This window comes from Octopus sinensis, linkage group LG9 (genome assembly GCF_006345805.1).
Source record: "Octopus sinensis linkage group LG9, ASM634580v1, whole genome shotgun sequence".
Classification (NCBI taxonomy): Eukaryota; Metazoa; Mollusca; class Cephalopoda; order Octopoda; family Octopodidae; genus Octopus; species Octopus sinensis.
In genome coordinates this window covers 95,050,545-95,075,499 of record NC_043005.1, presented here as the reverse complement: position 1 = coordinate 95,075,499, position 24,955 = coordinate 95,050,545, and the positions used below count along the sequence as shown (strand labels likewise).

At 39.2% G+C, this 24,955-nt stretch overlaps 1 protein-coding gene across 3 annotated transcripts in view; it reads right to left on the bottom strand.

The window, feature by feature from the left end:
* Window positions 1–1,824: 1,824 nt before the first annotated feature.
* Window positions 1,825–24,955, bottom strand: part of LOC115215568 — a 107,983-nt gene continuing 84,852 nt past the window's right edge. For all 3 annotated transcript variants that reach the window (XM_029784768.2, XM_036506176.1, XM_029784769.2), the window contains exon 2: window positions 1,825–4,509. In XM_029784768.2, the coding sequence (XP_029640628.1) occupies window positions 2,989–4,509 (1,521 nt within the window). In that variant the 3' untranslated portion in view covers window positions 1,825–2,988. The remainder of the gene's footprint in view (window positions 4,510–24,955) is intronic.

Sequence of the window (24,955 nt, the reverse complement as noted above, 5' to 3'; positions counted from 1 at the left end):
TTCTTCTTTCTTCTGTTCCCTGGCCTCTTCGATGTAGCGTCAATGAGTGCCAGCGGGCGACTGGCTGTCTTGTCAAACTTTTCCCTTTAAATACCTGCTGCTAGGCTCCAGCAGGCAGCCCCAGCAAGTTGTCACGTGACACTGTCTCCACTTTTACTGTTCAGTCTTCCTTGACCTTCCGTCATACAAGTGTCATGTAACGTTCCTTAGACAGCTCTTGTTACCACAATTACACTTCTTCCGTTAACATAACGGAAATGATAGTATAAACGCAACGTTACGATGTATCAAGGTAACATCTTCCTGACATAACACACTATTAACGGCCTCTAAGCAAATACAAAAGTTACACAATCTATCTTAATCTACAATCTCTCTCTCTCTCTCTCTCTGTCTCTCTCTCTCTCTCTCTCACACACACACACAATATTCACCAATATTCGAGTATAATGATGTGCTATCATATCTGGGATGGTGTTGTTGGTACGCATACAACTTGGATTTTATACCAAGCTGAAGAGCAAAAGTTGCATTGTCGTGTGATTGCTCGCCATAATATTTGAATTTCTTTTACACGTTTCAAATACATTCGTGATTTTTTTCAACATCCAGTGATTGCATGAAAGTCTCTGTTACTCTCTCCATTACATATACCCTCTAAATTCTATGAATTGTTTGTCCACTATTCATCTTGTGCTCTTACACTTTTAAAAATCTTTTCATACTCTATAAAAAGAAAAACAACTTAGTTATGATTAAAGAAAAGGATATGACATACAAACACTGAAATAAAGAACACACCACATATATAATCTTGTTTTCATTTTTACAGTGGAACATCATCTATTGCTCTTTGCAATCTGCTTTATACACTGTGGTAACAAAAAACAAGCAACACATCTGTTAATACTCTGTAGCTATTGTCATTACTGACAATGCATTAAACTTATTTCAGTTCTTCAGAACGACAAATATGTCCGATACGAAAATTGATTGACAGCTTTAATGGTTTTATCGAGAAACGACCCGAATCATTTTCAACTTTGCGAACAGTCTCAAATTCAAAAGTATTTTTCTTAAAATTCTATCTGTATTAAGTCTCAATTCACTTCATATATCAAGATTGTTGGATCAGATTTCGTATTTTGCTGCTAGGATATGAAAGTAGCAACAAGATTTTTTCCATGAAGTTTATATTGTAATAAATGCTCAATATTTTCATCAAGCCATGAGGATTTGTTCTCTGCAATGCTGGAAGAATGGAACATCAGTTACATAATGCCCTTGCTCCTTAAAGCAAGTATGAACACAGTGAGTACCGGGAACAGAGTACATCGTCTTTCAATTTGAGTTGTAACACGTTACAGATGCGGTCATCTTAATCCACCGGAAGCTGTTAATAAAATCGTTATGTTATGTTATGGAAAATGATCATTTAATAAATCATAAGTCCGTAATCTGATCTATATCCTTTGAGAAAGATACACGCAATTCTCATTCCATTTGTTCATCTTGTTGAAACCACAGACGAAGGAAAGATGATATGGAATCGTCCGACTGAATTTTGATATTATGCAGAACTAATTTCGAACCTTGGTAAGGTCTTATTGATGTTCTATACTATATATCATAAAGTGACAGGCAAAGAAAAAGGTATAGCGACTTGTCTGTAAATATAGCATACATTTAACAGCTTAATGAGTGAAGAAGGAGAACGATATTCACAGACAGCGACAGTGTAATCATCAATTACGACAATTCAATCCATGTTGATGACTTATGATAAATTTAAAGACTTAATTAATTGAGGAACAGATACTTTAATCCAGATATAATTTTTTTTAATTCAAATATAATTTAATTTAGAATTTTAAAAAAAATCACGAAATTAGGCATTATAGTACAAATTCTGGTAGGAATTACAAAAACAAGAACACAACATTATTCAAACAAATTATTTTAGAAGATTCTACTCCCAATGACTGCCACCATTTGTTTTTTGTACAAATATTAACAAAATCGGACTGGAAGACAATTCCAAACTCGATGATCGAAAAATGAACATCAAACAGTATGATTAATTTTGTGTTTCATTATTAATAAATGTAGTATTGATATGTGTGTGTGTGTGTGTGTGTGTGTGTACAATGAGAACGAATGGGTCTGTATGTGCGTGTTGTATATGTATAAGTCTCAGTATAAATCATTTTGATACTGTATTTACTGGTCATTCTAAACTAGAAATCTTGACTTGTGAGTCAAGCCAAAGTAAAGGATTTCTTAGGATGGCTCAAGGCCATATATATTTATGTGAAGAAAAGCAAAGATGAGCCTGGAGAAATTTGACTTCAGCACGTAAAGGGACGAAACTAGAAGCTGCAAGGCATTCTTAGCCTGGTCTTCAGCTTTATTAGCTCATTCTCTAACATTATTAGCCCGGTCTTTACCATTCCCGTCAACTCACTACACATGAAGACAAAATCACAATCAATGAAACACTCGGACAATTTTATACCGAAATACTTCAGGTAGATCATTAAAGAATTTAGCCTTGATGGGCGTAGACACAGATGTTGCACACATGAGTCTTTACGAAGAAATACTTGTCCACATCGTTGTCATGGGTTCACATTCCAGTATAGATGTTACATTGCATCCCTGGATAAACCACTTAACCTTTCTCGACTAATTCTATCTAGCAGAGGAAGGATTACCACTTTATTTGGCAATTAAACGCGCGGTAGACCTATGTTCTATCCAATTGGCTTTTTTTTTCTCTCTTTTTGCTAAATTTACGTTCGTACAAGTGCTGTAGACCAAGTGTTTAGGCTATGAAAAAACAAACATTCTTGAATTTAGATCTACCGGTTTCTGAAAACATAGCCTCAGTCAATAGTTTTTCTTTAGGATTTGGGAATTAAAGATAACTTAAGGAATATTTACAAAAATATAACTTTATTTATGACATTTACGTACACATGCATGTCTTTAGAAATATGGCACTGCACAGTTTATGGCCAACAGAAACGAGATGATACAAAATTTTGTGTAGGCATGCAGGGCAGACTGTCCACTTGTTTTAGATGGTTGGTTTTGCAGCTGAAGAGAAGTTGACTTCGTACTTTTAGGATTCGGTGTTTCAGTGACAATCGACCCAATACGTCCGCTGATGGAATCTGCTTTGTTGCTGGTTTTCTTGTTCATTCGCTCAGTTTTTCTGGAGGTGGGTAAAGTACTGGTATCTTTTAGGACTCGACTAATAACCACATCAACTTCATCCTTGGGCTCATGTCTTTTTGCCGATCCCAAATCTGGATGCTTGGATTCATCATTAATACCATCAGCAGATGCTTCTCTGTCACCAGAAGTTATACCATCCTTAGGAATCATGTCGTCTTTGGTTTCTGTTTTTTTCTTTTGGCTATCACTTTTTTCTTGACTGTCAAATTTTGTGGTTGGGTTGTTATAGAGGGGTTCTATTTCATCAGCATAAACACCGTTTGGATCTCTGACTGTCGATAAATCAGGATTCACTGTAGCATGAGGAATCAGTGATGACAACTTATCAGTGCGTATGACTGAAGATTTTTGACAAATCACCTCTAAAGAGTTCATTGCGTTTTCAGTACAACTTGCCAGACGTAAGCTTTCACAATTCTTTTGCTCCTGAACTAAATTGCTGAGGAACGTATCTTCAGCCTTTCCGTATTCGTAACACATGTTTTCAATTATAAAAGCATCCCGTATATGTTCAGGGAAAGGAAAATCGGATTGCAAAAATTTAGCCACTTCACAAGAACAAGGTAATCTATTGAAGACAACATTCACTTCGGTAACATTCCAAAACAGGTAGCTAAACGGGTTGCAAGCAAAATCAGAAAATGTATTAAATTCCATGTCCCACAGTCCAATATTTTTTACATTAATAAATGTCAAAGATGGAAGGATTGGAAAGTTGTTGTTGGCGATATGGACTTTCTTCACGCTGTGTATTTTACTAAATGCAAATGAACTAATTGACTTAAAACTGCAATGAGTTATGTAAAGCGCATCAACATTTCGCAGATCATCAAATGCAAAACTATGTAAACGAAATATAGTTGTATATTTCAAAGAAATGACGACATCATCCACTAGATGGCGGAACGCTCCTTCTTGTATTTCAACAATAGCACTTCCAGTAAATGTGATGCTGATGCGTTTAAGATTGCTGAATGCACAGGTGAGGATTTTGTCAATTTTGCTGTTAATGATGGTTAAGTGGCGAATGTTTGATGAAAATGCTAACGCTCCAGGTGGGATGTCTGTTATATTAGAGTCGCGGATTTCCAAGGACATGGTGGTGTTAGGTAAGTTATTGGGGAAGGATTTTAATTTGCTACACATCACTTTACCGTGTTTGCAAGAACATCCTTTCTGGCAGTGAACCCGTTTCGTAGCATCGGTTGCGTGCAGAAAAAGAGACAGCAACATCAAAGAGTAGAATACCCATTTTATACAGCAATTTCTCTGCAAAACAAAATAAAAAATATACATAAATATCTAGTCATATTCGAAGAAGAAAAAAAGTATTAAACTATCAAATGGTAATACACAAAGATAAAATAGAACACACAGACACAGACAGACACACACATACACACAAGTAAATTTTATGTACACACACACACACACACACACAATCACTGCCTGGTTGTTTCTCTTTCCTATCTTCTAACAATTTTTTCATGAGCTCATCAATGAGTGCCGGCTAAGGTAGGTAACTAAAATATTTAACAGAGTAGTTCCCCTTTTCAAATGAACCGAATGAGGTTATCTTAATTTCCTTAATATAAATTTGAGTGGTGTTTCTCTGTCCGTTACGTTTTTATGTTCGTTAACTCCTCCTAGACCGTTGGGACAAGGACAATAAAACTCAATCCAGCAAGTCCCCTAATCCCAGCGAATGTCCGAAGGGGGTCAATTTTTTTAAGGATCGCCTAATTGGAGCCCCACTGGCTCTATTTTTACTGTATTTTAAACCAAATACATGGCATTGGCGACCAAATCGGAGCAATGACAATGAATTTCAATGTCCGAAGGGCAGCTTAAATAGGGCCTCCACTGACCCCACTATCTTTACTACATTTATCTCGTTCTTACGCTTATTGATTAAACTCTGATCAGCATCAGTGCTTAGCACATTTGCAGAAATAAGTTTCATTAGACAAGAGTAGAGGACCACGAGGCGGCCCGATAGTGGGACCGAAGCCCCCAAAGGTGCCTTCCACAAAGGTGTCTTTGTGTCTATGTTTGTCCTCCATCACTGCTTGAAAACCAGTGTTGGTGTGTTTACGTTTCCGTATCTTAGCATTTCGGCAAAGAGACCGATAAATTAAGTGCCAAGTAAAAAAAATAAAAGAACAAAAGAAAAATGAAAGAAAAAGTACGGGAATCGATTCAGTCGACTAAAATTTGTTAAAGGCCGTAGTCTAATGAGTGAAACAAGGAAAAGATAAAAAGGCAATCCCGAAAGAATGAAAGGTAAATTTAACTTCGGTGTGATTTGAACTTAGAGCTCAGAAAGTCAAGAAAGATACTGCGGGTCATACTATCCCCCGTTCTAGCAACATTTATGACTATTCGTCCCCTTAAAATGAGAGGGGGAAGGAGAGAGAGAGAGAGAGAGAGAGAAAGAGAGAGAGAGAGAGATGGAGAGAGATTGAAAGCATGCACGTGTTTATGTGTGTTTCATGTACAAACACACGAACACAAATGTGTGAATGTAGGGACCTACATTTGTGGCTGTAGGGAGTATAGTTTTATGTTTGTCAAGTCGAAATTAAGATACAAATCTTAACTTTTCACTTGAAATCGACTAATAAATACAGACATCTTGTCCTTATCTATGGACTGAGGTCTACGACAAACAACATATGTATTTGTTGTTCTCGTAGTGTGGGTGCGTGTGTGTGAGTGTTTCATATATTTACAGACATATACAGGCGTGTTCTAGTAGTTAAGCGCAAAGCTTCGCAAACCCAAGATCCGCGCTCGATTCAAGTGTGTCTTTTCATTTTGGGGAATGTCTTTCACCATTGCCTCGTCTTGCTTCAAGCTCAGAGAATGAAAATGGATGGAAGGAAACTGGAATAACGTCGGATGGATTGTAGCTGTAATTCAAAGACAGCCTTCTCATACATTGTTTCACGCTGAGTCTGAGGATTACGTTAATAGTACACGTGTCTATGGGATACGCAGCCACATAATCACAATTCATTCAACAGGGAATTCATCAGTCCTTGAAACTAGTGAAAGATTTGAGCCCTTCTATAAAAGATTTTGTACTCTGTCGGGAGGCTTATACAAAGACGATGGCATTTTACTATCTCGCAATATAGAAGATTATGAATTAGGCGAATTTAGAAAAGAACCCATTATTTAGTGAGAGAGGATTACAAATTACAGCTGACACTAATCTTCCTATAGTTGATTTTAGGGAATATTACCTTAAATTTAGATGCGAACAAATTTTGCTCTTAACTTAAACCTGGCGAAATCCAGTTATCTACAAGTTATTTACAAAATTTAAACCCCTATCATCTATAGCCGTATTTAATCAATATTTACTGACAAGGCAATATTCATTAGAGATTATTATAACCCGGTTGAAAGAGATGGCAAGCTGGCAGAATCATTAGCAACACCGAGTAAAATACTTGGTGACATTTCGTCCGTCTTTACATTTTGAATTCAAAATATGTCGAGGTCGACTTTTCCTTTTATCCTTTCGGGACCAATAGAATAAGTACCAGTTGTACACTGGGGTCAATGAAGTCGACTTTCTCCCTCCCCGAAATTGCTAGCCTCGTGTCAAACTTTGAAGCCATTATTATAATCGGGATTTTTTTCTTTTATAATTATGTTTGAGGTTTCACACACACACACACACACACACACACACACACACACACACACACACACACACACACACACACACACACACACACACATACATACATATATATATATAACAAATTAATAAATAAAACATATGCATATATACATACATATATCTCAAATTTTATTTAATTTGCTTTTTGCGGGAAGGAATGTTTCAACTAAGACGTGTCTCGCCTTGAACTTCGAAACGCGTAGTAGGTGGAACAGAGGCGACTGAAGAGGCCGAAGAAAAAAGAGGCGGCGTCGCCCAAGAAAATGGAAAAACCAGTACCAGCATCAACTCCAGCAAAAAAATTCGCTGAAGTGGCTGGGAAAAAGATCAAAAAAATAAATATAGAAAATTTTGGAAAATTTGCAGACTGTGTAAAAAAAGAAGGCACAGAAGGGACTGTGGCCACAAACATACAAAAACATGACGATATAGAAAAAAAAAGAATAATATATAAAACTTACGACACAACGACAAAAATGATCCAAAAAATCGAAGAAAAAAAAATAGAGTTTTGTCTAAAACCTTTTATGGATAAAATAACGTATATAAACAGAGGAAAAAGATACGGCACAGTGGAGCTGCGTTTTACTACGGAGGAGATAGCGAAGAAACTATCGATGGAGCCGATCAAAGCGGAAAACATTGTCTTACTACCATTGTATAAAGGAAAAAGGACGTCGAAAATTTCAATGAACAACATACCGCCAGAGGCAGATGCTGAATGTCTGGTGGCAGCAGTGATGGTAGGTCTGGAGGAAAAATAAACATCCTCCAGGCCACAGTGGAGGAAGAGGAGTTTTGGAAAGGGCAGAAAATAGTGATAGCCATTCAGGCGGAGGTGCAAACACTGGAAGAAATTCCAGAAACGGTAAAGATTAGTGAAGACGAGAAAATAACAGTTTTCGTGGAGGGCAGGAAGCCGAGGTGCTTCGGCTGCGGCAAGAAGGGTCATGTAAGGGCGGAATGCCAACCCCAACCCAAACCGCAGGAAGCACCTAAGCCAAAAGAAAAAGAAGATAATGTGTCACCAGAAGCAGCGTCGGACGGCCCAGAAGGGAAGACTGAAGGTGTGGAGGTGACGGTGACAGCAGAACCAGCGGCGGAGGAAAAAAAGAGCGAGGAAAAGATAAATGAGGAGGGGTGGGCAAAAATTACCGGAAAAAAAAAAAGAAAAACGGAAACCACCCCTCCCAGAGTAATTTTAAAAAAGAAAAAAGAGTCAATGAACTCGTATATGGCCGTAAAGGCAGCAAATAGCAGACTCGGAAACGTGTTGGCAGCCATGGCCAAAGTGGAGAAAGTAGTGAAAAAAAACGACTTTGTAATTTACAGAATAGGCCGGAAGGATTACGGGCGGATAAAGTCAGAATTCTTCCATGACGTAGGCCCACTTAGATTGGATGTGACATCTCCACATATATTCGAGGGCCTACGTCAGACTCCCCCACGAGGCCCAGAAAAAGAGTTAGAAGAACAAGAGAAAACCGAACCACTGATATAAGGTAAGTAATGGATTACATTTATGTTGGTTGTTTGAATGTGCGCGGCCTGGGAGCAGGCTGGAAGCAAGGTCGCTTCCTGCATGATATCAGGTCGCGTAATTTAGATGTTATTGTTGCTACAGAAACCCGGTTAGAGGGGCCAAGAGGTCTACTCCCGCTGTTTGACGGCTACGAGAGTTTTTTCTCTCCTGGCAGTCCTACAGGCGGGAGTGGGGTGTTGGTCCTATTAAAAAGAAACCGGGTTTCTGAGAAAAAGTTAATTTTTGCAGATCCAGAAGGTAGGCTGGTCGTCATGGATTTGACGTTCAGTAATGGTAAAGTTATCAGACTGGTTGCAATTTACGCACCCAACCATACAGGGCAAAGTGATTATTTTCGTGAACTAGAAAACTTTCTTGGTACTTCGCATTCATTAGTGGTGCTAGGAGACTTTAACACATTTTGCAAAGCGGATGTAGATTGTGTTGGCTCGCGTCCAGATAGAAAAGGCAACAGTGGCTTCATGGAACTGCTAAGCCGCTTTGAGCTAGCAGATCCTTATAGGCTGGAATTTCCGAACGCTCCATTGTGGACATGGTCAAACAGCGACGGATCTTCCAGGTCATATTTAGATAGAATACTAATTAGAAAAGTAGACAGTAAAATAGCTAAGTGTCCACAGTTTTACCCGATCAGCTACAGTGATCATAAAATGGTCACTTGTAAGCTTGACATAGATAAGGTTAAAAATAGAGGATCCGGTTACTGGAAACTTAATACGTCCCTTTTGGCGATTAAGGAGTACAAAGACCGGATTAGGAATATAATTCAGAGGGCACTATCTGGTACCATCATTAATAACAAATGGTGGTACGCCCTCAAACGAGCCATCAAGTTTGAATCTATTAGATATAGCATAGGAGTAGTGGCTAGAGAGGCTAGAAGGGAAACTACTCTAGTTAAGGAATTAGAGGAAGCCATGAAAACTGGCTCTGCGGCTCAGGTGGCGTCCAAGAGACTGGTGTTAAACCAGCACCTCGAGGCCAAACACATGGGCTGCATTGTCAGGGCTAGAATCCGCCATATGGGATGTGAAGGAATCAACGCCGTGAGATGGGCCCGAGTGGTGGAAGCTCGGCATGGTAACGATGCCACGATTCGATCTTTGACGAACCAACAAGGTGAGTTGATAAACGAACCCGAGGAGATGTGTGAGGCCTTTCAGGAGCACTTCGCTCAGCTTTTCGGTGAGTGCGGCGGACTGGATAGGAGGAGGGCCTTTACGGACCTACTCGACGGGCTGCCGCGCTTATCGGGGCGAGATGCGGAGGGCTGTGAAGGGCCAATCACGCCTGAGGAGGTGGTTGAGGCAATGGCGGACTGCGGTGCGGGCAAGGCGCCGGGTTTGGATGGTCTACCCTATGAGTTATATAAGAGTATGCCAGATCTGAGGGCGGCGAGCTGGCAGAAACGTTAGTACGCCGGATGAAATGCTTAGCGGTATTTCGTCTGTCGTTACGTTGTGAGTTCAAATTCCGCCGAGGTCAACTTTGCCTTTCATCCTTTCGGGGTCGATAAATTAAGTACCAGTTACGCTCTGGGGTCGATATAATCGACTTAATACCTATGTCTGTCCTTGTTTGTCCCCTCTATGTTTAGCCCCTTGTGGGTAATAAAGAAATAGGTTATCACCTACCGCCTTTCCGTCGTTCCTTGCCCTGATTCGTGGTTGATCAAGTTGGAAAGACAGCTCTTCTACTTCTTGTGGAAGGGCGGGAAACCACTTGTGAAACGCTCTACTTGCTGTCAACAACCGTTAAAGGGTGGGCTAGGGATACCTTGGCTGATGATGCGCAGACATGCGCTGAGGTTAAGACATCTGTGGCTCTACCTGGATGGTGAACGGGTGTGGTCTTCGCTAGCAAAACTGATGTTTCCAAGTTCACTAGTTTCGGTGGATGGGAAACCCGGCTGAATCGTAGATCGAAACTTGGTACTTGGTACACGGAGTGTCGCAAGGCTCTCCTGCTATTCCGTCGCTCGGGCAACGCCTGCGGTGGGGGTTCCACCACGTTCTTCTATAGAGGGTTGGTAGAGGCGGAATGTGAAGATACCTTGGGGGAAACCCTGGGTCTCGACGATAATCAGCTGGCCAGTCTGTTCCGACGTACGTTCAAGCCGAGGACACTGGACAACTTCCAGAAGTCTCTGGCATGGCAATGCTACAGAGGAGCTCTACCTGTTCGGGATAAACTCGCAAGGCACGGTGGCCAAGACAGTCCGATATGTCCAAGATGCGGGCGGGATAGGGAAACCGTCCCGCACGCTATTGTTCATTGTCCGGACGTGTCTGAGGTGTGGGTTTATGCCGAACAGCTGTTGTCAGGTACACGAAGAGTACAGCTGTCGACTGAGTCGATTACAAAAATTGACCCACCGGATTTCCTCGTGAATGAAGGTAAGTTTCTTTTTCTCGTTGTAGTAGCAATTGCGAAAGAGGTGATATGGAAGACGAGAATGAAAGGTTTACAGTCAGGCAAGTTCATCTCCGGCCCTGGTTTGATGAATTATTTCATCTTTCACCTGAAAAGGAAGATAGGGCTGGAGAGAATATGCCTGACTAGGAGAGTGTATGAAGAACGATGGAAGGATGTAGCACGAAAGTTGCGAGTGAAAGATACAACATAAATGTAATACCAAGCGCAACCAAAAGTATCAGTGGGGAGGCGGGGCTCGTGGGGTCCGAGCTAAATCCGCACCCACTCCACCCGTAATGTCTTCCGGTCTGTCCCATCATTCGATTTCTGTCCATTTATTGTAATTCATGAAAATTTTTAAATTCGATTTATTTTTAAAATGGTGGTGTGTTGTCTGAAGTGAATTTGTTGGTTGAAGCAAAAATTTATTCGTGATGGCTATTTTGACAAAATGATACTTTGAACGTTGAAAGAATAAAAAAAAATCTGCAAGAATCAAGATCAAGTGGGCAGAAATTGAACATGTCCAAAACACATTACAGAAGTGCCCGCTTGAATTATTATTATTTCTTGCATGGATGAGGAAAATGCAGAGAAAAATCCAACTCAGATATTAAAATCAAGTATATTTGTAACTATGTGCTAGATTATAAGAAATTAGAGCTAAATGCATATAAGGGCCAAATTTAGTTCTAAAAGAACGAAGTTGGCAACACTGTGAGACGAGTGTGTTTTTATCCGCCGGAAGAGGGCGTGAGAATTAAAGTTGTTTACCTTTTATACTTATTTTTGTTGTGTATTTTACTTAACTCCCATGAAATTGATAACGGCCTGAGAGATTTGTTTGTGAATGGTGTCTTTGATTCCAATGTACCAACTGACATTGCGAAAAGAAATGATAGATCAATGTGTACCTTACATCTTTCAATGTCGATAACAACGCCGAAAGCATTAATCTCATATCGTCATAACTCTCACAACAAACAACATCCTCATCTTAATTATTATGATTTATCACTATGAGAGGTGTAATGCCGCACTATATACGCAATGAACATCAACCCACCAACACCAATTTTTTTCAGTGCATAAACCGAATACATTTTACATTTTTTTCCTTTCATTTTTCTCCAACACCAAATCAGCCTCGTTCAAGCAGACTGACGATCGAGCGCAATGCAGCTTTAAGTACGACGTCTTTATCTCTCTAAGTGCCCCTAAGTTTAAAAGTAAAATGGTAAATTGGCAGAGTCGTTAGATCACCGGATCAAATGCCCTCCTCTGTGTGTTCCGGTACTTTGTACTTTGAATTCCAATCCTACCACGGTCACCTCTTTTGTGGGCAGGTTTCGCTAAATAAAATGCCAGTAACAGAATTGCTGTCACCGTCGAAAATTTCACATCACAAAAAGTAATATAAAGAGAGCGGAGGGAGAGAGCGAGAGTTCTATGCGTCTTTGATGAATAGGAAAATCGCGAAATATTGATTTGAAATATTCTAAGGTCACCAACTTGTTAAATGTGTGTGTGTGTGTGTGTGTGTGTGTGTGTGTGTGTGTGTGTGTGTGGTGTGTGTGTGTGTGTGTGTGTGTGTGTGTGTGTGTGTGTGCTAGCAACGATCTTCTGATTCCTTTTAATTATAACCAAACCTCTCCTTAGATTCATAAATATATTGTCATCTTATCATTTAATTTCAATAGAAGCATAAAGATGGCTTCCGGTACTTTGGTGGAAATATTTCGTGAATGGTATCTTTCATTCTGTGTGTACCAATTGACATAGTGCCAAATTATCATGCTTCTCTAAATTGTACATCTTTCGGTGCTGATAAGCAACGATTCTGCATTCATTTCATAATACTCATATTAGTATATTAATTTTAAGGAGTGCCATAGGGCAAGAAATAAGCTCTTGATAACGCAATGCGCGACCCGTTTTACTTAGATGGAGCCATTTCACTTCATCTTTTTTGTTAATGCTTTTTGTGACGTCACACCAACACAGTTTCTTTCCTTCTCGTTTACAAGTCTCGGGTTTGATCCACATTAGTCACTTACTTGAAAACAGAAAAGGAAACTGCAAAATGAAGATAGATTTGATCGCATATTTCCACTGCACCATGTAGGCCCTGACCGGAAATCCCCAAGATAAGAGACAAAGAAACCATTAACGCCTTTGTGTCGAAATCTAGACGGAAAATAATTAGAAATATGGTGAATACATAAAGCTAACTGCAACGAGAAGCACATGGCACAGATATTTGGACAATTTATGTTGATATATTCTTAGCACTGTAAACTAAAGTTCTCGTCAATTTCCCATTTCGTTCAACGGCCAACCACTACATGTTCTTTATGCTTTCTTATCAGACGCGAACCTTCGTATCTCTTACCGAAAGGACGACATATCTACTATTTGGTACCCAAATCAAATTTGTTCCCTCATAACTTTCTAAAACATGTATATTCTTTTATTAATGAAATTTCGCGTGTGTATATATATATATATATATATGTGTGTGTGTGTGTGTGTGTGTGTGTGTGTGTGTGTATGTATGTATATATATATGTATATACATATATATGTATATATATATATATATATATATATATATATATATATATATATATATATATATATATATATATATATATATATATATATATATATATATGCATATGCGGCAAGCTGGTAGAAACGTTAGCACGCCGGGCGAAATTCGTCTGTCGTTACGTTCCGAGTTCAAATTCCGCCGAGGTCGACTTTGCCTTTCATCCTTTCGGGGTCGATAAATTAAGTACCAGTTACGCACTGGGGTCGATGTAGTCGACTTAATCCGTTTGTCTGTCCCCTCTGTGTTTAGCTCCTTGTGGGTAGTAAAGAAATATATATATATATGTATATACATACGTACATACATACATATATATATATATATATATATATATATATATATATATTATATATATATATATATATATATATAGGCGTAGGAGTGGCTGTGTGGTAAGTAGCATGCTTACGAACTACATGGTTCTGAGTTCAGTCCCACTGCGTGGCACCTTGGGCAAGTGACTTTTACTATAGCCTTGGGCTAACCAAAGCCTTGTGAGTGGATTTGGTAGACAGAAACTGAAAGAAGCCCGTCGTATATATGTATATATATATGTATGTATGTGTGTGCATATGTTTGTGTGTCTGTGTTTGTTCCTCCAACATCGCTTGACAACCTATTTCTCTACTACCCACAAGGGGCTAAACACAGAGAGGACAAACAAGGACAGACAAACGGATTAAGTCGATTATATCGACCTAGTGCGTAACTGGTACTTATTTAATCGACCCCGAAAGGATGAAAAGCAAAGCCCGGCATGCTAATGTTTCTGCCGATGCTGGTGTGTTTACGTCCCCGTAACTTAGCTGTTCGGCAAAAGAGACCGATACAATAAGTACTAGGCTTACAAAGAATAAGTCCTGGGGTCGATTTGCTCGACTAAAGGCGGTGCTCCAGCATGGCCACAGTCAAATAACTGAAACAAATAAAAGAGTAAAAGAGATATATTCTTTTTCAACACACCGCCTCGTAAACTAGATATTAGACAAGTTGGCCACATTTGCCTGCCTGGGTACTCGGAATACAAACCATTCTTCACATTTTCCCAATTCACCGATCGGTACAGGGCTGGTAATTTATTTTATCAACCCAGTCGCTAATTCGTTTTATCAACCCAGAATAATAAAAGGGAATAGTTGACATCCGCGGGTTTTTAAATCAGGACGTAAAAAGCTGGAGCAAATATCGCAAGTCATTTTGTCCTATGCTCTAACGATTCTACCAAATTGCGAACTGAATTATTCAAAGACTAGCAGTATCGCCCAGCATTGCTCGGGTTTGTTTCGACCCTTTAGAATTGGAATTTTTGAAAAGTAAAAATTTTGCATTATGTAGCTTGTTATTCTCTTTAAGTGAACATTTTTCTGGTTGAAATACACCGAAAAATGACGACACAGCAGTCAAAAAATCGTAAAAATAGGGATTTTCATTGAAAAAAAGCACCTTTTTGATGTAAATAATTTTTGGTGTTAACATGGCCCGATTTGATATTTTTTCTTCTACGGAAGGAAGAGGAAGCCTTCTTCTATCATACTCTCAATTTTGGTCAACTTGCGCCGCAGGGTCTCTGAGGAGATAGTGTTAGCTGGAGGCTACCAAACCTGCCATACACAGACAACTTCAGCTTTATATATAGAGAGATAATGCCATTTATAAAGTTTTTCGTCGAAGTACTGTAGTATACGAATGTAATGGATTTGAGAGGAATTGGTCATCATATATTCTATTTCTACACAGACCATATTTTCTGGAAGAACTCGGTTGTGATCAATCATGGAATGGGATGAGCTGCGTCAAATCTAAAAATGCTCCAGACACGTTGTCTACCACGCCAGCGTTCCGGTAACTCGCGCCACCAAGGAATTGACGACTACAAGACAAGGCAAGGCATATACGTGGTCTGGTCAATAAGTATCCGGACTGTTACTATGGTAACGAAGCTAAAGTATGCAGAGTGAAGCCGCTTGGCACAGATTGACCTTGAATTCTGCTGTGTATGTGCACTAAGTTTTAACATCCTAGCTCACTTCGGATACTTATTGATCGGATCTCGTATGCACACACACACACACACACACACACACACACGCACACACACACACACACGCGCACACAAACACACACACATGCACACACACATACACATATAACATACACACTTATGCATATATGCACACATAGGCATCCACGCATCCACACACATGCGCAAACGTACTTACAAACATATATATAGGCCAAGAAAGAGAGGGAGAGGGGGAGAGAGAGTGATAGGGAGAGAGAGAGAGAGAGAGGATGCGAAAGTGGGGATGAGAGAGAAAGGCGATGAGAGTGGGGGTGAAAGAGAGAGATTGAAGAAGAGAGAGTGAGGAGTTGAGCGTTACTCTCATGTCAACATTTGAGTGTGTGTGTGTGTGTGTGTGTGTGTGTGTGTGTGCGTGTGTGTGTGCTGTTGAACGACAGGTTGGTTTCGTGCGCAGATAAGACACAATCGTTTCGTGTGTGAGAAATATGCTTTGTGGCATATTGAAGAATGCTAACGAAAGTTTCTGTTCCAGAATAAATTGAATGATTTGTCTCGGAATTCAAATGAAACACAAGCAGTAACAGATTTTTTATTTTTGCTTTTAGTTGAATAATGGGGCATAAACAAATATAGTTTCTCTTTCTTTCCTTCTTTTTTTCTTTCTTTCTTTCTTTCTTTCTTTCTTTCTTTGTCTGTCTGCCTGCTTACCTCCTCCTCTTCCTCCTCCCCCCTCTGTCTCTTTCCCTCCTTAATAACGATTAAACAAACACAAACATAACATCAATCACGCTACCATGTCTCCAAATAAACAATTTAACCAGTATTTACAGACAAATTTCAACCAAGGATGTCGTTTGCCATTGGCTGAACGCAAATCACACCATTTACCGAAGTCAACACCACCACCACCACCACCGCCACCATTAATACTACCTTTATTATCTACAACAACATCAACCGCAAGAAGCAACAACAAACATCACCAACAACTAGAACGGCAATAGTTAGTAGTAACAACTGCCCTTCCCTTAAAAACAAAACAGCAGCAACCACAGCGATACCAAAAAATATAAGCTAAAACAAGGTGAAAAAGAAATGAAAAGATTTATAATGTTTTATTGGAGAGCCGGAATTATGTTTAATCGGGGATATTTAACATTTAGCACCGACAATTACACACCCTTTCTCTATTTCTCCAGCTTTTGCAATTATATGGCATTTCTATGACAATGGCAAGTGTGACATCACGAACTGTTATCACAGCAGCTAAATCGTCTTAAATAAAAATAAAAACAAAAGCGCATTAGTAATGTAGTCCTGTATGAATTTATTGAGATGGGATGGTCACAGCTGGAAAACCTTTCATCATATTCTTATTCATTCCAGAGTTCATCTGGGGATTAACAAAAATAACAATACGACTAATGAAATAATATTTGTCATTTCTTTCCTTTTTTCTGTTTTGTGATGTATTGTACATCCCGTAGCGTATCTGTTTTTCCACGAAAAGCGGCAGCAAGCCCCTCACTCAACCAGTTTCAATGTCATCAACTAGAACTTATGTGACCTTCAGAAGATAAATGGAAAAAACACGGAAACTTCTCACTGCCACCAAAATGCACCACGCTAAAGCAAACATCAACCTGTCGAGAAAAGGAGTTAGAAGAGAACTCATCCAACTTGAATTACTCTATAAAACAGCCACGATTGACCTGCTAAAATATTTAAATAAGACCAGAGATTGGATGTCGATAAAAAAAATCCTCAAAAACAAGAGATTTCACTCCGTAATGAGAGAAATACAGAAAAGCAGGAAGCAATAACATAGAAATTACAAATGAAGCTAACCCACTACAAACCAAAGCCGCTAGAATCAACAGAATTAAAGCATAATCTTGGTGGTGGAGCAGAGGTTTAAAATCCTTTAAGACATAGGGCAACAAGAATCTCTGCTCGGCCAATACCTACTTCGCACCAAGGCACTAATGTTGATCAACAAGAAACGCATCAGTGGCTGCGAAACTTGGAAACGCAATGATTTTTCCTTGCTCTTAAGGATCAGAGCTTCTTTACTAGAAACTACCAAGCAAACATCCTCAAAAATGCAACAGCGCCAAGATGCAGTCTGTGTGACAAACAAATTGATACAATAGAGCATGCAGTTTCAGTGTGTTCAACCATGACGAAGCCCGTGCAAACGTTATGATGCAGGACATGCTAAAAACTGATAAGAACTGATAAGAACCAAGACCCCCACCCAACACCGACTAGTTATCGAAGCAAAAGACGAAACTATTTTACGAGATTTTACAGTCCACATTAACTGCACTATAAACACCAATCGGCCTGATATTATTATTATTATTATTGAGTGAGAGAGCAGTTCATGCCATCAAAGTGACACTGGGGTAAAATATACGAAGCCCAATATACCCATCATGACTACCCGTCTGATAAAGGTACACCAGGCACATGCATCACAACCATATGTGCGCGACATGGTAATCTCATATCAAGATAAACAGCACATGACCTTGCAGGTGGGGCCCAGTTAGAATTTTCTTCAGCCCATCCTGCTCAAACGGTCCCTGAATAAGGGTTGTTTAAGGATGTTGAAAGAACCACCCATGTTTCCAGAGGTGAACTATTCAAACCCCAAAGAATCCCTCTCAACACATGGCTATGATGCTCCCAACTACTTCTGCTCGTGATCAGAGATGCACATATCGTCAGCCACTAAGGGACATGCTCAACTGGTTATGGTCAAACAACTGACAAGCAAATCTATGGGTATTGAGCAGAATATTTGCTGTAGCCATCTTTTATACCAAGACAAAACAATGTACATGGTAACACTTCCAATCAGTTAAGATCAGAAGCCAGGAGAGCCACTGCCTGGTACTGCATCATTTATTATTATTATTATTATTATTATTATTATTATTATTATTATTATTATTATTATTATTATTATTATTATTATCTTAGACTGTGGTCGTGCAGGGGCACCGCCTTGGGGAATTTTTAGTCGACCTTATCGACCCCCAGTACTTACTTCCCTTTGAAGCCCAGTACTTTATTTACACAGCATGGGCATTCATTTGCGTCAAATGCAATGTACGCGTGTTAAAATGATTTTCATACATGTTTTCTGTATATTCTTTTATATTTTTCTTATTTTATTTATTTCACTCATTGGACAGCAGCTACAATGGGGCACTGTGCGATTTTACTCGATTAAATCAACCCCAGCAATTTAAGTCTGGTACTTTATTCTCTCGCCCCCCCCCTTTTTTTTGCCAAACCACTAAAGAAAGAAAAACCGGTTCTCAAGCGGTGAGAGACAAATACACTCATACTATAAAAAGGAGGATTCCGTACGATTTCCGTCAACAAAATTGACTCACAAGGTATTAGTTGGCCCTGGTCTTTAGTATATGACACTAGCTCGAAGTGCCGCGCAGGTACATTGGGGGTTAAAAACGAAATGATAGTGATTATTGAGTGTGCCGTGGGAAAAATAAATATGTTGAAATCTGTTGATGTAGACTGTTGTAATTTTGATGGTAAGAACAACACGTGGGACTCCACAAACATTCTATCTATCTATCTATCTATCTATCTATCTATCTATCTATCTATCTATCTATCTAGCTATCTATCTATCTATCTATCCTAAATATCACTAATTCTACGTCATTAACACAAATACATAAAAGTACATAGAGCCACGAACATTCCCCACAGACACATATTTCACATATGCACACACATAACACGTGAATATATATATAGACACTCACATGCGCGCGCACATACATAATTATATGTGTATTGTGTGTGTGTGTGTATTTGTATAAGAGAATACTTCGTTACATGCATACACACACATACGAGTATGTAGTTTGTACATACATACATACATACATACATACATACATACATACATACATACATGCATGCATGCATTCATATATATATAAAAAAAGGAGTTATTTATGCAAATACATAAAGCACACACGCATGTTATTTCTCTGAAATGTATACATAAACCTCGACATACAAGAAGAGCACACTCAAACAGGTGACACTATTAATAAGCATACACACACATCCCTACCAACACACATTTGGAACTATCAGGAAAGCTGTGACTTTTGTGCCAGGAAAACTCTCATGAAGAAAGGGGCTATGTAACCTTTTAAAAGACAATCGGTTACAAAAAGATAGGCACAGATACATACATGCATGCGTACGAACGTACGTACGTACGTACGTATGTATGTATGTATGTATGTATGTATGTATGTATGTATGTATCTATCTATCTATCTATCTATCTGTCAGCCTGTATGTCTGTCTATCTATCTATCTATCTATCTATCTATCTATCTATCTATCTATCTATCTATCTATCTATCTATCTATCTATTTATCTATCTATTTATATATCTACCTATCTATCTATCCATTCTATCTATCTATCTATCTATCTATGAATATCCTGCAGACACATGTATATTGAAATTAGTTATCGTGCAGAGTGGACGTGATAGATACCAGTGAGTAAAGGATGGAGCTTTGAATTACTGGTAGAATCCATCCGACAAGCTTCAGCACAGTCTCCGTTTCCCCAAATTATACGATTGGGTTGACTGAAGCCGTGATAAAAAGAAAAAGAAACCTTCAAGGTACCATGTGACAAATGAACCCAGGATCTCATGATTGTGAAGTGGGCATCTTAACCACTCACCTATTCCTGCGTCTGTCCTCTTATCTCTCTCTCTCTCTCTCTCTCTCTCCCTGATGTGTTTATGTGTGGTGTGTAGTGTGTGTGCGTTTATATGCACGAAACAGCGAACATTGACTGAGTTAAGGTAATGATTTTAATGACAGTGGGTTGTCAATAAAGCCACTGTCAAACAGAAGTGACTGTCAATAAAATTATTATCAGAATGTATATGTGTGCGTGTTTATGAATGCATATATATAGTATTTATGTATGTATGTATGTATGCTCGTATATGTGTGTGTGTGTATGTGTGTGAGTATATTATATATGTGTATGTATGTGTGAGTGTGTGTATATATGTATGTATTGCTATATTGTATACATCAAAAGAACTTGGAAACTTCGGACATGAAATAATGTGTGCGTGTGTTAGGTTATGTTTGTTTGTCTGTCTGTATGTCTCTCTCTATTACACTCACACAGACAGACAGACACACACACACGCAGACACACACACACACAGGCACACAGACAGACAGACAGACACACACACACACACACACGTATGGTTTTCAAGGGTAGAACTCGTAGTAAATAAAGCTATAAATAATAACATGTAGATATTAGATTTAAAAACCCTTTTGATAGAAAACGTCGAAGGCTGCCCAAGGAACGCAAACACACACACGCACACACATCCGTATGTGTGTGTGTGTGTGTGTGTATGGTTTGTATGTGTGTGTGTGTGTGTGCACATAGAAAGGGAAACAGCTGGGGAGAGAGGTGATGCTGATAAAAATGCAAGCCTGTGAAGAAAAAAAACGGAAGTATTTGTTTGTGTATATGCCTGTGTGTGTGTTGTGTGTGTGTGTTAGTGTGAAGGTCGTTGCATGAGTGTTAGAGATGGCAAGAGAGAGAGGGTGGAGAAACAGAGGGAGAGAGAGAGAGAGAGAGAGAGAGAGAGTAAGAAAGAAAGAAAGATAGAGAGAGAGAAAGAGAGAGAGGGAGAGAGCAGAAGGGAGTGAAATGGGGAGCAGGAGAGAAATATATATATATATATAGGCGCAGGAGTGGCTGTGTGGTAAATAGCTTGCTTACCAACCACGTGGTCTCGGGTTCAGTTCCATTGCGTGGGACCAAAGCCTTGTGAGTGGATTTGATAGACGGAAACTGAAAGAAGGCCATCGTATATATATATATATATATATATATATATATATATATATATATATATATATATATATATATATAATATGTCGGTGAAAAATGTGAATGAAAACTAAATAGAGAGAAGATGAGCTTTGAGGAGAGCAATGAAAGGAACGAAATATACTGAGAGAGAGGTGAGAAAAGAGGAAGAGTAAAACAAGTAGACATCAGATCATTGGGTAGATGGGGGAGAGAAAATGTGTCACACACACACATTCGCTTATATATATATATATATATATATATATATATATATATATATATATATAGATAGATAGATAGATATAGATATATACATATGTCGAGAGAGAGGGAAGATGGGAGGAGATAATTGTGAAGCATTCCTGAATCAAATTGATTCCAAGAAACGCTGCCTCGTCGAAAGGTCACCAAATAATGTAGAATTGCTTGATAAGTTGTGTTAAGTAGAGAGCTTACGTAAAATGTACATGTGCTGCCAATGTACGTAGTTATAGTTCTTCGTACATAAATGCATCATGTGTGTGTGTATATGTATGTGTATATGTATAAAAACGCGCACGCGCATATATATATGTATGTGTGAATGAGGGAGTGAGTGTGTACATATATAATCTCTTTTTATTTTGTGTGCTTTACTTGGGATTAAATCCATTTTCCGAATGTTCCAAATTGATATTTATGAGTGGCGATTGGCCCGCCCGATCTGCCTCCGCTCGCACCAAAACGGTTGGTGTACTTTACGCAAGCTGAAATCTAGTTCAGAATGAGACATCTTGTTCGATATCAAACGGCGTAAAATTCAACAATTGTCCATAAGAAAGTAGAACAGAAAGGGAAGAGAGGCACGGGTAATGAGAGAGAAAGAGAGTAACGATACTTAGTCTTTCTTAATTTATATTTGCTATCATATTCTCTAATATGAAATTAATAGACAACTGGGTATTCTAACCATTTATTTTACACTGTATTTACGCGTTTTGGCTTACCTCTGTATAGCTCTGCACCACAGGTTTATTAATATATTCCTATATACATATATACGTCCCCCTTCCACATACTTAATACTGACGCAGTAACAGTTCTAAAAGCGCGCCGCCATTATTAGTTTCTTATTTTGGTAGGTAGTCCAGCGATTTTGTTGGGAGGAGATTAATCGATGACATCGACCCCGGAGGGATGAAAGACGAAGTTGATTTCAGCGAGATTTGATGGCAGAATGTAAAGAGCCGGAAGAAATACAGCGGGCCAATCTTTTTCGATGGTCTATGATAATAATGATAAAAATTGTGTGTACATTTGAGCGAGAGATTGTATGTGTGTATATAGATAGATAGATAGATAGATAGATAGATAGATAGATAGATAGATAGATAGATAGATAGATAGATAGATAGATAGATACATACATATATACATACATGCCTACATACACACACACACATACACACACACACAACCTACATCTACATACATCATCCTCATTTATTGCGGTGCAGGGGTTTGGTTCCAAAAACAAAAGCACAGTGATAAAAGAATCAGCGATAAATAAATCATCTGCATGCACTTTGTAAATGGAACGAATGGGAAATTCATTGACACCGAACTCGATGCCCACAGGTACGCGGGCATCGAGTTTGGTGGTCTTTATGTATTTTCTTGGTCATCTTAACCTTTTCATGAAGAGAATACATTCGTCTGCATCATTTGCCAGGCCCAGGTGCTTTCGTATTCTTTTCCGTTCACTTAAGACATGTTGATAGGTATGAGTACGTAAATCCGCATTAAAAAAAAAACACGCATCTCGCGGGAGCAGTAGGGGCAGCCCGGCCCGGGCGGCACTTTTAAAGAGGTAGCGCATTTCATCCTGTCGTAAGCTATTGCTGTAGGCATATGTGATTTTTGAGGGGTCCGGGGGTGGCAAACGGAAGGGCAGCCCCGAGCAACACACACTCTAGCTATGCTAGTGCTCGCAGCACAATCAGGTAAACGCAAGCAATTGCTAAGGCATTCTGCGTAGCTGAGTGTTTATTGTGTGGTCACTGGGTTGCATTTTTGTTGTGAAAGCAAGGACATCTGACTGATCGTTGACCAGTGTTATACCGGATCACACACACACGCATACATATATACTTACATACATACACATGCGTGAACGCACACACACACATGTACACCCACATACATGAACATACATGCACACACACACATGAACACACACATACACACACATGTACACATACATGCATGAACATACACATACATGAACACACATACATACACACGCACACATGAACACACACACATGTACACCCACATACATGAACACATATGCACACACACACATGAACACAGACATACATGAACACACATACACATGCACACATGAACACTCACTTACACACACACACACACATGTACACCCACATACATGAACACACCTGCACACACACGCACATGAACACAGACATACATGAACACACATACACACGCACACATGAAAACACACTTACACACACAGACACATACACATACACACACACAGACACATACACAGACACATACACACACACACACACACACACACACACACACACAAAACAACAACCGCGTGAGCAGAAGCTCTTACTTGCTTGTCCTTCCTATCTCAGTCCTAAGTCAATCCAGAGGTCAAACTAACGATATTTACGTACATCAACGTCAATAAGACCTATATCTATTGGACGCCCTTCCGCCCCACCCCATCCCATCATCTAGCTACTGATGACCCCTGAATGATCATACTTCCGACCAAAGAGTCCTCAGTTTTGACATTATCACACGCAGGGCCTAGCAGCAAACGCTCTATCTGAAGCTATCGTGTTACATGTACGGATGGAAGTGGTTCGTGGGGAAAGCAAGCCTAATTTCATGGTACCATGTATGTAGGTATGAACTTCACAGCAAATGAGGGTGAGATTGGGGGAAGCTGGAGTGAAAAGGGCGGCGGAGAGAATTAGAGAGAGGGAAAGAGGGGGTAATGTGGAAAAGAGATAAAAGGTAAGTAAAATAAAGAAATAAGGAAGTGGAAGACATTTTAAGAATCTAAACACAAAGAATAAAATAACTTATACATACACATATTATTCCCACCCTAATTCTTAATTTTAGTCAATTGAAATTCTACGAGTTTTCTCCCTTTCATTTTTTTTCCTCTCAGTGTAATGTTCATTAACAGTACATTTGTTAACGCTAACGAACTCAATTACGATTTTGATAAATTAAAAACTATTACATATAACAACCTGTACTTACATGTTCTTCATGCAGAAGGCATCCGTGGGAAATTTTCCGCTGTTATTATTCTAAATTGCTTTAACCAGTGAATTATTTTCACATTGAAACTACATGGTCTTTAAATCGTTTTATCAGCCAGCTTTCTAGGAAGCAGAACCTGGAACTACCTGGGTACAAAACACATTTCGTCAACACACAGTTACTCTCCCTTGTGTCCACGTCGTATTACA